The sequence below is a fragment of the Apis laboriosa genome, unplaced genomic scaffold (assembly GCF_014066325.1).
Source record: "Apis laboriosa isolate Shangri-la unplaced genomic scaffold, ASM1406632v1 scaffold14409_cov159, whole genome shotgun sequence".
NCBI lineage: Eukaryota > Metazoa > Arthropoda > Insecta > Hymenoptera > Apidae > Apis > Apis laboriosa.
Window position 1 is genome coordinate 194,281 of NW_025221511.1, and position 16,582 is coordinate 210,862.

A 16,582-nucleotide genomic window follows, 5' to 3' on the forward strand; every position below is an offset into this window, starting at 1 on the left:
AAAATTTCCAAAGCAGAATTAAATTATATATTAAATTAAGTAACGTAATGAAAATATGTTTAAATTATATATGTTTAAAATTGTAAAATTGCAATGGTCATGATTTCAACAGTATTTTATTAGTGATTAGATTTATGTAGTCTGATGATAGATTGATTGTTATTCTATGAGTGTCTGTGTATTCTTTTGAGTGTTATCTAGGTTTTCGTAAATTTTATATGAGAATAGATAAATATCTCATATGTATTACTGAATCTTCACATTTTTATTTAATCGCCCGTTTATATGACACTTAGTATTAATAACAGTTAGCGTGTTCTCGAGGCACTCAGGTGTAGGTGTATGTATTTTAGAATAGAACTTTGGAAACTATTCTAACTAAAATTATAACTATTGAATTCCTTAAAGTTCCTTAGAATTCTCGACATTATATTCCAACTAAATTTTTCTATCGTCTTTCCAAAACATTCTCCTCAAATTTTCAAATATCAAACATCTTTCAAAAACATTTTTTATATTAAAAAACTTTAAGAAATTTTTCTTCCAAAAGATCTTTTCTCAATATCAATAATAAAAATCTAGAATCCGAAAACTTTCAATCTTCAAGATCTTTACGATATAATTGAACGTTGGAACACGAGCCTCTTTTCATTTTGTACACGAAACGAGTAGTTTTTGGCAACGATTCTCACGAGAAAAATTGATAATTCTCCACGACGTTTTGAACAAATTGACACTTCCGCAAATCGTTCCAAAAATTTTGATGAGATTCCTACCGTCGAACGCCGCGACGAATGCGAACAATGCGCAATCGAAGTCGGGAAGCTTAAGGGAGAGGGTCTCGAACGTCCCGATTGATCTTTTGTGTCGATGTTTCGAAACGTGAGCGGTGAATCGTGAATTTTGATCGTTTAAAATATTCCGAGAGACCGACATCTCGTTCAATGTTTCAGAATTCTCTCGAAAAATGGCAGTTTCGATCGGCTCCCATTTCTATTTGACCGTATAATGCATTCCGTTTGATCAGGTATCCAGTTAAAAACCATCCATTGCGGTTAATAATTCGTTCCACGATGGCGGTTCGAGCAAACGTCAATCACAAAATATGTTTCGATACTAATGCGCCCCTAATTCGAAATTGTTTGTTCCAATTCCAATTACGTATGCACGTTTAAAGGTGTTGTGGAATATAGGTTACGATATAATTCCATCTTTATTTGGAATTGATACAGCGTTCTATGTAAGCCTGTGTAAGCCTATTCATTTCCATTCAGATCTCACATCTCCGCACAGATTACATTTATGCGCTTCTAATAAAAGAAAAAAGTATGTCTCAGCCTTAGGATCTCGCACGGTAATTTATTCGCGTTTATTTATTTATTTCACGACAAGATCGCTGCGATCTTTTTGAAACGAGAGGCAGGTATAAAATGAAACCTACGAAAAAAAGTCGACTTATATCTTATATAAACCGTTTAAAAAACATGACGCGCCTCTAATGTATAGATGCTCGATATACATTTGATCCATGTGTTTCCACATTCTGAGCTCGTCTATTCGCACGTTATATTTTATGTCGCTACATATTTATGGGAGAAAGTAAATATTCAAATGAATTAAATTCCGTTTCGTTGTTCGAGTAAAAAAGGATGGAACGAAAAACGAAAAAGCGTAGTCCGAATTTGAAATAAAGTCGATAGATGGAATCGAAGTAGATGGAATTGTAGTAAGTGGAAATTTAATTGTGAAATCACGGTGGAATAATAATTATGAGGAGAATTCGATCGAAAAATTATAACTTAATTTTTTTCCACGGAAAATTGTGTTACGCGAAAATGGTGGACGATGATTGAAGAAGGAAAAGAAAAAAAAAAAAAAATGTAGAGCAACATTCATTTTATGCAATTTCTTTCCGTCCACGATGAACGTATGGATATTGAACGTGCATATTTCATGACAGATGATACATTTTGGTCACTTGGTGTACAATTGCATTGATAGATAAAGCTGAAAATGCACATGTCCTATGACTGATATTCTCCGATTTCAATGATATTGATTATAACGAGGAAGCTTGGAATTGAAGGATATGCAGCGTTTTTTAAATTTTTTGCATTTTATTATGCTCAAATGGATTTCAATTTGTATTTATTGACACGATTTTCGAATGAAGATAGTCAATGATATAGACGAATATATTACGATATATTAATCTGTCGGTATTTTATATATTATGTAATATTACAAATATATAAATAGTTGGAATTCCTTCGAAAATGAAAAAATATAAATATGTATTAAAATTTTACATTCGTATATATTACTATACAATAGCCATACGAAATCTTCCACTTATAATATTTTAAGTTGACAATTAGATGAAAACAAATATATAAATTAAGAGTAATAAAATTATAATAGATGAGATTTGTTCTTAAAAAGAAAAACCTCGAAAGTAAAAAATGTAATATAAAATTTTATTTAAGGTATTATCTTTGAAAAAATTAAACTCTCTTTTATTCAGGTTTTATCCGATCAAGAATTAGATTACTCTCAAATTCTTTCAGATCTTTCAGAAAATAACTTCAAAAAAATTTTATTCTATCATATTTCCTGTCATCTTTCTTCTTATCAATTGATAATTAATAATAAATTTCTGATATGTGTTAATAAAATGCATCGAGATTCCTATGCATATTATCAAAATTGTAACTATTTACTTGAATGTACTAACCCGGTATACAACAAACTGACAACAATTTAATATTTAGATGCAGAATTTACTATCGTATAAATTTAATATAATATAAATTTGAATTATACATCAAAAAGTTCGAAAACAACTAACCTATATCTCGTATATGAACTTCGTGATTTTGGATAAACTGTGACAAACTTTAATATTCCAGTTTTAAATAAGCGAAATGTACTTCAGAATTTCATAGGGTCTAAAGTATCTGTCCAACGGGAACATAAGTACCATCCACTTCTCTCAGATGAACAATACCAATGCATTTGGGGAAAATATTCAGTGGAGTGCGTGTTATGTAACAAAGGGCTCATAGAAATTCTCCCACGAGGCAGAGATCGTGTGTGCGCATTCTGAAAAGATAAAGTTCTCAAGCAACGCTTCATAGTCACAGTTACTTCCTGTTTCCGTGATCTCGTTTCTGATGTACCAGATGTAAATATTCCCATCGCTAATGTTTCCTTTAAACACATTTTACTTACTTCAGCAATAACACTCTTTCGACCCATCGAATAGCATAGTGGATGTGTTTTTAACGTGTTTTACATTTTTATATCGTGTCGAAAATTTCGAAAAAAATTATCAGTACATTTTCAAATATTTTTAGGTTATATATAATTGATGATGTTCAGAAGATATATAAATTTTGTATCGTTTTGTACGATAATGGATTCCGATTTATCATTGTAGAATTAGAAAATTTCGCAAAGATTTAAATCGTCATCTCGGTGACTTAACGAGGGAAAAAGATTTTCATCCGTTCGTCGTTCACGGTCGCGTTGCTCTCGGCTGAAAATTAGCAATTTGTAACGTAATCGCAATACGTAAAAAGGGAGATTTTTCAGGGCTTGATCGTTTCGCGAAAGGAGTAGTAGCTCGCAAAATGGCGAGTTCTTGATTTTGTCACGCCGAGATACCAGTTGAAACGCGTTCCAGACGGTTAGTACGTATTGATTCCTTCCTTGCCCTCTCTCCTTGCCTCGAGAAAGCATCCTTTGCCACCCGCGGATCTTCCTTAAACCTCACCCTTTGACCTCACCTATCGCCTTCGGGAAAGCCAGGCTTTCTTTGATCTCTCCGACTCGATACATAACGAGACTTCCGGCTGCCTCTGGTAGGCTAAAAGGATTTCGTTGCGAGAACGATGACTGAGAAATGTTGCGATGAAATTTATTTTTTCCGCGAATAAACAGTTCGAAGCTAACGAGGGAAATTTTATACAAATATCACTTTTTCCCTTGTTACTATTTTCCTTGTTTTTCTTTTTAACATTATTCGATTTGTTCTATTTTTATTATTTTTTTTTTTTTATCTTTTTTAATTTAAGAAAACGTGTTATTACATGAAAATTATTCTTTTATTCTGAAAAATCTTAATAGTCAATTCTTTTTCTATCACAAAAATAAAAGAATTAGAATTCATCGATTCGCAATGTTTGGTAGTTCTAGTAGCATCGAGCAATGATAATCAGACAGGCCCAACGTCTGGCAAGTTATCGTCTCGTACTACTTGCCGGCGGCTGCGTACCGAACGCTCTAAACTTCTAATTTAATGAATGCGTATAATTATTCTGTGTTTCTGTTGTTAAAGTGTTTCTATTGTATGAAGTTTTAATTACTATAAAACGTGTACAAAAAAAATACAAAGATATAATTATATAAATGATTTAATTCCGATGAAAGAAAGCGTGAATATTAACTTATAAGCGAATATTATTTTGTTCCTTTACATAAACGAACTTTTAAAAATACTCGATACTTTTATTTGCGCAATGTTTTTAGTAAATAATTTTTCTTTTCTTTTTTCACACGACACACTACCGTAAAATAAAGGCAATTTGTCGACGAATCCATTCTGCCAGGGATTTGTATTTCAATTTTAAAAACGTTTGGGCGAAACCGCGTTAAAAATCGATCAACTATGCAAACAAAACAACTACAAAGCAACACAGATCAGAAATTTTTTAAATTCGTGACAACAATGATGTTTGGATTGTGATCACGTAGACAATTTGAATTTCAGATTCCTAGTTAGTTATGGCGTTAGTATTACGTATTATTATATCCAGTTTTTGTTCTCCAAAAAAAAAAAAAAATCGGCCGAGGATCGAAAATGTTCCTGAATGCCACCATATACGTAAAATTTTTACGATCAGATGAATTTCGAAAAGAATTATGGAACCGTGGCAAAAATCATTTTTACGGAACAATCTTCCTATAAAATCTCAACTTAATCATCGACGCGATATTTCAATTGCCGACAGATAGAAAAATATACGCGTATGAAAGCAAACGTACAGTAAAAATATTTAAATATAAAAATTTCTTTATCGAGAATTACATTTTCAACGAGACAATGGAAAAAAGAGCGATAAATCGAAAAATTTCCATTCGATAATATTTTTTAATCGATATTTCATTTTATCCAATCTCGTTTGAAATCTCATATGACGAAGAAATTTCTTTCCCTTCTTTCTCAGTCAGACGGATTTTCATCCCATCTCATAATGGTCAGCCACAACTTCTTCCCCGGCGCACATTTCGACAATGTGCTGGCACTTTAAACGATGTCTCGGCAAAATTTTTCCCAGAACATCGCGAATGTCTATTGCAACTTTCACGCTGGCAAATAAATTCCACTCGTTCTTGTACGTTCGCCGGTCCGACGACGTCCGAAGAGGCCCACACCCTTCGTTTTTAATTAAATGCTCGCCACCCCCGCCTCCCATACCCTTTTCCGTCTTTTTCCACTCTCATTTATTCGTTCTATCTATTTTCTTCTTCCCTTTGATTAATCCTACTCTCTATCACGTATCTGTTTTTCTAAACAGTGTATTATCTTGCGTCTCGTTTGTTGTGTCTATCAACTTGCTTCATCTTTTTCATTGATTTTTTTTTCACGTTTACATTTAATTACTTAACTTAACGATCAACTACTTTTTAAATTTGTTCCTCATGTTTCAAATCAAAATTAAATATCTGAATAATATAAATTTTATATTTTCGATAGGTATCAAAATTGAATGTCCTACTTGTTTATTATTAATTATTATATTAATATTTCATAAATTAATTTGTACGACACTCTTCGCATTCAAATTCATCACACGATCACAATTCCGTTTCTTCATTCACAGTTTCTATATTAAATATTTCTTTCCAGAAAATTTCCCTTCATTTTCTCCCAATCGTCCCATGCATTATTATTTTTTCTCGTTCCTCTTCTCGCTATGCATCCTCCTCAATCGCGTTTCCACTCATCTTCGGTTCACTCACGCTAACCCATCCATTTAGCTCGTCTCTTTTTCCGCTTATAGCCTTCGATATCGATCGTGGTATATAATCAGCGATACCGGAAGTAGAAATAGCGGCCAACTTGTTTGCCAGTACGTACATACATATTGTGCAGATGAACAAGGGGAGGAGGGAGGAGAGAGGAGAAAGTGAGTGAGTGAGTGAGTGAGTGAAAGAGAGAGAGAGAGAGAGGGAGAGGAGTACGTCGATCCGGTTTTTATATATAAGGCAGAGGGAACTGAGAGTGGAATACGCGGACAATACCGCTTTTCTCCTCGATATTCGAGTATCTTCGACCGACAGAGCTGTTATCTTTTTGCATTTCGTTGCAGCGACTATTCGAGCGTTGTTTAAAGCCATATTTCACCCTCGAGCTAAACTTATCTCTTTCCTTTTCATTTATTCGTCTTGTTGTTTCGAGCACGTCAATGCTTCGGATATATTTTTTACGGATGCACGCTTTATTTACGCACATCGAAACGGTTTGCTTGTTTGGTCAACGCACAGCGTTTATAGCGTGGACAAATATTTAAATATTTGTCGATATTTATCGTCGGTTTGGTACGGTCGATTTAAACGATTAAGTAATATCTTGATATTTGTGAAATATGAGATGTGATTTAGTATGATGGGGGAAGGGAGGGGGGGTCGAGAAATTTCATTGACAACTTAATATCTCACGTTCGAATCCGTAGTTTGCACTTTACAATGAGGCGATATTCGAGGCCGGGGGACGATCGAAGGAATACGGATAAAAAGTTGGTAATGGAGTTTTCCTTAATCGAGAAAACTTTAATTTCGACCCATGAGGGCAAATATCTCGCTGTACAGTCATTTGCTCGTACCATTTTGACGTTTGCATTTAAATGGGTATTGTCACCTTTTCTCATTGTCGAGTTCCTCTCTGCCGTTTAAATTTCCCAACTATCACCGAATTTATTCTCTGTTAAAACGTTTTATTGTAAGTCTATTTTCTTTTTAAGTCTATAGACAAAACATTTCCCGTTGTTGTCGATTAAATATATTGCATTTCAATAGGCATAAATTATACATTATAAAATTATAAATTATAAGACGTTAATAACGATTAATTGTATAATGTGTTGTGTTTTTAAAGAAATTTTATTTATTCCACACTTTGATTTATTAAATTCCAATTGTACATTTGGATATTTAATATGAAATATATAGGAATTATAATATGATATTATAGAAATGAAATTATAACGGAGATATCTCATCCGAGAATGTAGGCGTTAATAATGCTAAATATTGAACGTGTTGGTCCTTTGAAATTCTTCTACGCGAAACAAAATTTAACGCATTTTGATAATTAAACAAATATTTAATCACTCACGTGAAAATCTTCGTACACTTTATAGACAGAATATACAACATTTATTGAAAATTAAGAAGGCTCGAATATACCCGCAATTTTATTAATAATATAACTTCCATTAAAAAAAATTGAGATTTCGGCATTATTTATTCAAATATATCGAAACAATGTACGAAGAATTTCACAAGTGATTGTATATCGATTACGAACAAACAAAATCGCATTACGAGATATTTCGTTCGCACGAAGAGTTTCGTAACAGTGCTATATTCCACTCTGAATAACAAATATTCCTCTTCTATATCTTTCCGATATAGTAACCACGATGCTAATTTTTATCGAATCTATCCCCCTCGGGCATTCACGAATCATCCCCGTTAATCAATCCCCAGGGATAGAATTCTATTTATTCGTTCTCGATCGAGTCCCCATACTCGCGTGTACCACGCTATCGAGCCTGATTGAAGCTAATTTATTTCCCGCCGCGTAAACAACTTCCCGTTCGCAAAATGGGAACGGAAAAAATGGCGGTGAACGATCGTCGAGGATCGGGGAACGATAGAATTTCTTCCCCCCCCCTCATGAAACGCGATCGCGTTCTCGAAAAAGAAAACAAGACTCGATTAAAGGCAAACAAAACATGGTGCCACGGCTTCCGTCGAATTCAGATCTCAATAATTGACCGGATAATCGAAAATCCACAATGAACCCTCGCTTCATCCCCCATTTTATTTCGCTTCACCCTCCGTTTTTTTCTTCTTTCTTTCTGCTCGAATATATCGCGCGTTCTACTTTTCCAAGACAATCGCTAGTCGAGGAAGACGTTCAAGGAAACATCTTATTATCTCACTTATGAATTCTGTCTTCGTGCAACTTCGTGTAACAAATTCGTTCTAATATGGCGGCACTGCTTCCTCGATCTTATTACAATTACATAGCACGCTTGGTGTGTTAGGTTGGCACTTGTTCGCGTCACTTTCAGCGACGATCACTTTCGTGACTTTGTCGAACCGGTTCCTTGAGTTGAACAAGTTGGTGGAATGACGAGGCTTCATTAAGCATGGATGGAATTAAGGAATTAAGTTTTGTATTATTAGGATGGAAGTTTGTAAAAATACGCAAGATTTGAGGATTATCGTTTAATACGTAGAATGTGTTTTTTAAAAGTATTCATACGTCGTTTCATGTATTTACATATTAATTAATTAGTTGCAAAAAATTTTCTTTTTCACTCTATGGATATACTTCTATTAATTTTTAAGATTAATAGACATAGGAGAAATTTTTAAATGTATAAAAAGATTATTTGCATACTTATATATGCTCATTTTTTTTAGTGAATGTATCATTGTAATCTCGTATATTGTATAAAGAGAAAGCGTAATCATTTAGAAAAGTGATTCGATTAATTCGGGAATAGAGATCAGACAGTGAATCTTTGTTGTCGAACACGAAGCACATTACTGTGTCAGGATCACGAAACGATGCCTTAGGTACGTATCGTATTTTCGTTAATCCGACTAATAGCACTTTATTAACGGCCATTACCTACCACAGCGCTCTTCGTCTGTCCAAGTGATTTCGGTTCATTCTCTCGATTTATCCAAAATTGATGGTATCACTTTTCGTGAAACTATCGTTCCTTTTTAATCAAACATGTCGAATCGTTCAAATCGAGAAGTATATAAATAATTCTTCGTATAATTCATAAGCTTGTCATTCGATTAATTTATATTCTTTTAATTCGTAAATGAAAGTTATAGAAGAGTTATTTCAAAATTAAAATTGCAATTTTCTATTTCTACATTTCGATCTTTCATCGTTGTTTAGTAAGAATTAATCTCGTTAAAAAAAAATAAATAAATTAATAAAGAATCCTGCCAGTTGGTTATTGCACCTAATATTTTAATTGAAATGAACGCAAGATATTCATGTCGAGAAGCCATTTAGTAACCGTGTAATTGGAGTGCTATCTCAGTATCCCAATGAATGCTTTGCGTAACGATACTTGTGCCAATAAAAATTGTTTCATTTTCTTTTCTTTTTTCTTTTCCTTCTTTTTTATTTTCTTATTTTTTATTTTTATTAAAAAAATGATTAATAATTTCATCAATTATTCAACCACTTTATTACATGGTATAATTGTTGAATATTCGAGGAAATTTTGTCCAAAGTTGCTTTATATAACGATTCATGTCGTTTACATTTTTATTTATCTCAATTCAAGGTTATTAAACAGTCCGTAACATAGAAGGTAATTTATATGTGCACTTCACTGATAAGAATCTACGATGTACTTCGATATTAGATACGTGGATCGATAAATTTTTTTTAGTATCTCATACCATGCGATCCCTTAATCGTAATTATAACTTCGTTAGCTAAATTAACGCACCTTTATCGGACAAAATTTGATGCAAATTATTACGAATAATGGATGAAAAATACTGTTTTGTAAGAAATAAGATAAGCATATCTAAAGTTAAATAATTATTCATCGAGAAAGATCATTTACATGCTATCAATAATAACAAAAAAATAAATATAATATTAATTATTTAAATCATTTTTACTTATTTAAGAATTTAATAAATTGTAATATCAATTACAATTTAAAAGTATTTGAATATTTAAATTAAAAAATAATAATTATTAATTTTTCGTCGTAAACGAATTACAATGTCCAAGTTGATAAAATGCATGTTTGGTCAGCATTTAACTCGGCTAATTTAAATAAGTGAAGCGAACTACGATGTATGCAGTCGCGAATAATTAGTACACTTTCTACGAAGGAATAAACTTCCATTAAGAGAAACAATAATTAAATTGCATTTTTTTTTCGCGGTGCATTTATTTATAGAAGTTAATTGGTTTCCCGAACAATCGTTTATCTTTCAATCCAGAATCCCATGTAATTACTTTCTTTTATTCGTTTCGAATAAAGTTGCGTGCGTAGAACGATATGATTAGTTGAATGTGGACGATGAAAAATAAAGGAATAATAGAGAATTCAATTAGGAGACTTTCAGCCACAAAACGAACGTAAGTATTGTATCCTGCGTTGTGTAACAAGAATCTGTACCTTCATTTATATGACGTGAACATAATTGCAATTAATTATCAACTCCCTTACTATTGCATTATCACAGAACTGTAAGTTCACCGGTAGAACCTAGGTATCTGGGTTAACTCAATTATATCTTTGATCTAATTGCCGTTATTCAACGTACTTTCAACTATCAAAAGAATAATTATTACCTCTAAAAGAATTATTTTTATTAGACAATTTTTTTCTTTTATTAGAACATTATCATTTTTAATATAAAATATCTTTATTGAGTAATTTAAATTAATTTAATCAATTCTTTTTATCGTGACAACAAGCTTCTTATTTAATACAGAATATAGATAAATGTTATTATATAGTTATTATATAATGTTATGATAGAATTTAATTTTAATTTTAATTTAGGCTTCAATTTTTTTAGACAGAGAGAATTATTAGTTTAATTTATTCATTTATTCGGAAATTTAACAATAGCCAATATTTACATTGGCTACGATATTTACAATATCGTATTTTAACGATAACCGATATTGATTTAAAAAATTATTAAAAAGATTTGTTATTATTAAATTCTTATTATTTTCATCAACTATCGAACAAATGCGGTTTTTAATTAATCGAAGGATTAAATTTAATAAATCGAAGAAATCCAATAATTTTTCATCGATCGCAACTCGAATCAAAATCGAAGAAGGCGACGTGTTTCTAATCGCAATGCATTGCTGAATCGCCGTTTCACAAGGTTTTAATTACTACAACATGAGCGCCAGTGCCACTACCAGAATTACTCCATTAGTGAATAAAAGCTAGCTCAGCTTTACTAATTCTACGTGCCTCTAGCTAAAACGTTCACTGCTTCAATTATAGAAATTCTCGCAACACGTTCGAACTTTTCATCCTTACAGAAAACGAAACTCTTTTTCATCGACTGTCCAATCGATGATCAAGAAGAAACGATTACAGAATTAAAATCTATTTTTTCGATCGTTCTCACACACTTTTTCTATTCGAGAATATTACACGGCTCGTTCATAATGGATTATTCGTAAAATATAATCGATAAGAGAAACACGCGATTCAATATTCCACACTTCTGAGTGTGATACATACATTTGCGCCGACTTTGACAGGATGTCGATCGATCGAAAATGCCCATATATTTTTCTGTCTTCCCATTACTTGCGTGATATATCGACCTACAGTGACATCATTCCGAATACACACCTCTCAGAAACGGCTGTTTCTACGTGCGAATACAAAACTCGTTCGCTGGACCCCTACGTTACACCTCGTAGATGCATTTTGCCATCCTCGATCAGTTTCACGACGAGTCATCGATATTTGTCAATTCTATTCCAACCGGATATACCTTACTTAAAGTTCTACGTGAATATAGCGAAATAAAATCGTGGAAATAAAGAAAAAATATTCTTTTTTTATTGAAGAAGTGTTAGGATTTAGCTAATGAAAATAACTATTTGAAAATATTTTGATTAATTTTTGTTCTTTTCTTTCTTCATTAAGGAAACTTAATTCTTTTAATTCTTGATTAATTTTTTATTACTCTATTTTTTTTTTATTAATTTTTAATTTTAGTTCTATTAACTCAAAAAAGATACAATCAAAGAAAATTATATGAAAACAATATTTGATTGGAATAAAGTTTCACAATAATTTTTTAATGGTTACATTTTCAAAATTTAAAAATCAAAAAATTATAATTGTTATTAATTTTCTTTTTAGCGATAAATTTGAATTTAATGATATTACTTTAAGAGCACTAATGTTACATAACACTCTTGGATTATATCCTCTCTCGAGGATTCTCATAGAATTGTTCACTCCATAAAAGTATATGTACTAGAAAATGTCTGTTGTTGCGTACTTTTGGGATCTCCTGTCTCATGGTGCGATAAACTGTACACCTTAGTGGAATTTTTAAAGCGAAAGAAGATAAGAACTTAAATTAATAGCTTCTATAAATGACGCAAAATTTTCCGCTAGATTCATAAATCTATCCGCATATTTAATCGAATATTTTATAATGAATGAAATATTATTTATTAGAAAAAAATCACCATTCGAAGGAAAATAATCATCCTTAATTATACAAATCCAGAAACTTTCTATATCAAGATCAATCATGCAGTGTTATCTTTATTCTTTTTCCATTTTTCTTTTTCAAAACTTTGAAAACTCAATTCTCCTAAGAGAATAATTTTAGAAACCTTTAATGCTAATGAGAAATAATATCAATCTCGCGAGTATTCCACGATGAACTTGTAACAGATATTATCTTATAACAATTCTACTGATTACATTCAAGCAAACCACGTTACTTATCAAACTATTCATCCGTTTCTTCGAACATAAGAGAAAAGAAGCAATTTCCAAAGAAGCAAAAAATTTTCAATTTTCGGACTAATTTAAAACTCGATGGAATTCGTGATTCGCATTTCCCATTTCGCACACATACATCCCTTATCTTACTTTTTTTTTGTCGAAATCGTCCAAAATCCTGTCTCATTTAACGCTGTATCGTTCGAAGATAGAAGGAGTTCACGATAAAAGTAACAAACTCTCGTATTTTTCTCTCTCGAAATTCACCGATAAACTCCTCCACGTTTCTCGAGGAAAGAGGCAACTTTGAAAATATTTGCCTATGAACCAGTAATTTCACGCTTGACTCCTGTCCACTCGTCGATCTATGTGCACCCGAGTTTTGGATCGTTCCTCTCCATCTTTCCATCTAACATTTAGATAGAAAGTGAAAATTAAATTTCCTAGAAATTTAGGCTTGTCTATCGGAACATAAAATATGGAATATGAGGAGATTTATGGTCTTCTCAATCCTCTTGCTGACTCTTAACTTTTCCCTATTCTTTCTTCAATTCGTTCCGCCATTTTTACTTTCGAGTTATCTAAGAAGAAGAATACTATATATATATAGTATAGAAGAATAATATGTCTTCTTGATGATCACTGAAATTCTTTTACATGCGAGAGAATTCCTTCCTTGGATATTGTGCCGTAAAATCGATTGCTTTAGTGCAATTTTACGTCGAATTAATTTAACGAGTTGTCAGGTATTTAAATAATTTATTGTGAAAAAAAATTCTTTTCTATCGCATGAAAATATTTCCTTAAAAATATATCGAATAATAATCACTTGTTAATGGTCACATGAAGGCATATTATATCGCATGGAGATATTTTTCAAAAAATACATATTGAAATAACTTTGTGCATACATTTATATTCATACATTTCTTCCTTACGTATATATATATATATATACGTGAAATATTTCCTAGGTAATTTCTTTGGTTAAAAACAAACTTTGGCAAAATTTGACAATCAATTTTACAAAATATCAATTTAACATTTTCCATTTTGGAAAATGAGAATAACTTCAGTGTTCTCGTTTTCCGATATTCATCTCTAGAATTTTGCACCGTTTTTGATGGACACGGAAGGAAAATGGTTCGCGAGACTTCTTCCAAAGGTAAAATGGATATCTAGGCAAAATCCTTTATAGCCGGTAGATCCTTGAATTTACGAAACTCCGTAGGCGAAACTTCCAAACTCGTACCAAGAATAAAAATATCATTTTTGAGAAGGAATGGAAAATCTAAATTTCGCCGAATTTCTCTCGATTTTGTTAACGATAATCGTTATTCGATCGATATTTATTCAGCAAATAACCGTGAACGTGGAAACGAGATAATCGTCTGATATTTATCGAATAATCGCGACCGAATTATTCCTGCGATAATACGTTTAATAATGCCAATGAACGTTTGAACTTTCGGATTAATTTATCTATGCAATATTTATAAAAGAATGAAAGGGAAAAAAGATTGATAACGCAACGGAAGATGAAAGAATCTTCTCCATAAAGTGAACGTTAAATTATCGCGAGTTACTTTGTCGCCTCTGAAGATTGTCAGAAAAATAGGTCGTAACGTTTTGCACAATTCTGAAAACTGGCGAAAGCTTCTATGGCGTGATTAAAAAGCTTGTTTCAAAATTTAAAAATGTATGCTTGAGTGAATTCATTCCGAAGATGAAAGTCGTCCGCATAGTTCCAAGTGGTTTTTTAATTATAAAAATATTGCAATTAAATTTCTGTACTTCCAAAAAAAACGTAAGCTCTTAATTCGAAAATTGTTCTTGTCTACCTTCTTTTTAAACGATCATGAGATTCCAACATCTGGAATTACGTATCATCATAGTCGACTTTCACGAGTGAATTTATGAGATCTGTACGGACAATAGGATTGGAAAGCTTTTTTCTAATCTAGTGATATCTTTTCCACAGGTGACGACTTTCAACGTTGAACAACTGGGCGTCGTTCGTCCTGTGGGAGACAGAGAGCAGAAATAAGGATGGCCTTTCATTGGGATAAGCTCTCACCAGCGGAATTTCAACAACTCCAGGATTTAGCAGCTTGTAAGTAAAGAGGAAAAAGTGGAAACAGTAGAATGTCACGGTAGAGTTTCATCAAACTCTGTTACACTGAACTAAGGGAAAACCAGTAGTATCGGAAAAATCGAGGCATCGGTGTAACCGAGTTTTTATATCGGTATAGAGCACTTTCCAAGAGAATAAAAAATTTTATCGTTCAATTGTATTGTATACGTGAAAAATGCTCTTTATATTTTGAACAAATCCCGTTGAGATTATTTTATGATAGATTTTATCGCCCGTGTGTGAATAAGATTTTCACAGAATTTTTTGAAGTTATTACAAAGTTATTACATGGTTGATACATATAAGATTTTGTTTCTTCAAAACTTGAATTTGATAGGTATGTATCATTAAATTATTAAATTTTCTGTCTTGTTTTTTATTTTTATGAATAGTAATTAAAAAAATTTTCTGTAAATTAAAGAAATTTTCTGTAAATTATACGCAACGTATTATATTTGGAATATTACGATAAAAATATTAGAATAGTAGGAATATTTGTCATAATTGAATTTGAATTGAGTGAAATTGTGTCGAAAATATAAATTTAGATCCACTTAAATAATTTTTCGATCGATAAATTGTTTCGAAAAAGTTGTATTCGAAGATTCCTTGACTTGGTAACGAATAATGAAACTAGCATAATATTTCAAAGTACATATTAACATACTAAATACCCAAAGCACACATTTGAAAATGATTAGAACTCGTAGCGTGATTAATAAAATAACTTCCGGAGGTCTCGAGTGAAACTCGTAGAATGTCGAGCTCATTGTTTATGGAATTATGGAAATTCATGCGGTATCGTCTGGAAGGAGCTGGAATTCATTTTGAATGTATTGTAGAAGGCCGGTTGCTTTTCGGATAAATTCCAAATTTTGTGACAGCGCACTTTTCTCATATAATACTCTGGTAAAACTTACGATCTTGTGTTCTTTTATTAATCCTATAAACACCGTTGAAATTGTTAGCTTTCCGTATTCAATATCATGAATCTTCGCTCGAAAAGGGCGCTTTCACGTATCACGTATTTATGTATTCGTCCGTAACAAGTCATTTCCACTGTATCCGGCCAGGCAACGCTATATAATTTCTATCGAATGATTCGTCAAAAACGCAATCACCGTTTATTAACCATACTTTGATGAACATTAATTACTCTATTTACTCAAATTGATAATTGCTACCTCCGTCAATTTTAATTTAAATAACGAAACGTTTTCGATCGAACACCGAAACAAAAAAATAAAAAAAAAGGAAAAGAAAAAAAAAAGAGAAAAAAGCATAATTGCAATCAGTATTCAATATCCTCGACATTGATTTCCCATTTTTAAGGAGAACTAACCTCAATTTCCTGATTTTCAGATTTTCGACCGGAAACACGAGTTTCCACGCAAGGACGTTAATCATACGTTCCATCGGTGCACGATCCATCATATTTCTCGTCAATCGTCCCGAAAATAGTCGCCATCCAAAAATATCCTCGTTCGTTAAGTGCATTATGACGTCGACGCTGGCTAGATTAGGCCAATGGTCTCCTATTATTAGTCAATTTATCGTCGTTGTTTCCTCTGCAAACGACTGAATCCCAAAAGTACGATCGATCGCGTTTCTGCCCCTGGCCAAATCTCTCCTTTTTCTTTCTTTCTCACGGCAAAACCTG

The 16,582-nt window shown here is 32.3% G+C and overlaps 1 protein-coding gene across 6 annotated transcripts in view; it reads left to right on the plus strand.

Annotated features, from left to right (window-relative positions):
- The window catches only part of LOC122721110 (diacylglycerol kinase 1), an 83,455-nt gene that overhangs the window by 22,626 nt on the left and 44,247 nt on the right, over positions 1-16,582 (plus strand). For 5 of the 6 annotated variants that reach the window (XM_043948400.1, XM_043948399.1, XM_043948402.1 and 2 more), the window contains one exon: positions 14,770-14,901. In XM_043948400.1, the coding sequence (XP_043804335.1) occupies positions 14,838-14,901 (64 nt within the window). In that variant the 5' untranslated portion in view covers positions 14,770-14,837. Of the gene's footprint in view, positions 1-13,858; positions 13,954-14,769; positions 14,902-16,582 lie in introns of those variants that run through there. The other variant, XM_043948401.1, reaches the window with a different exon arrangement.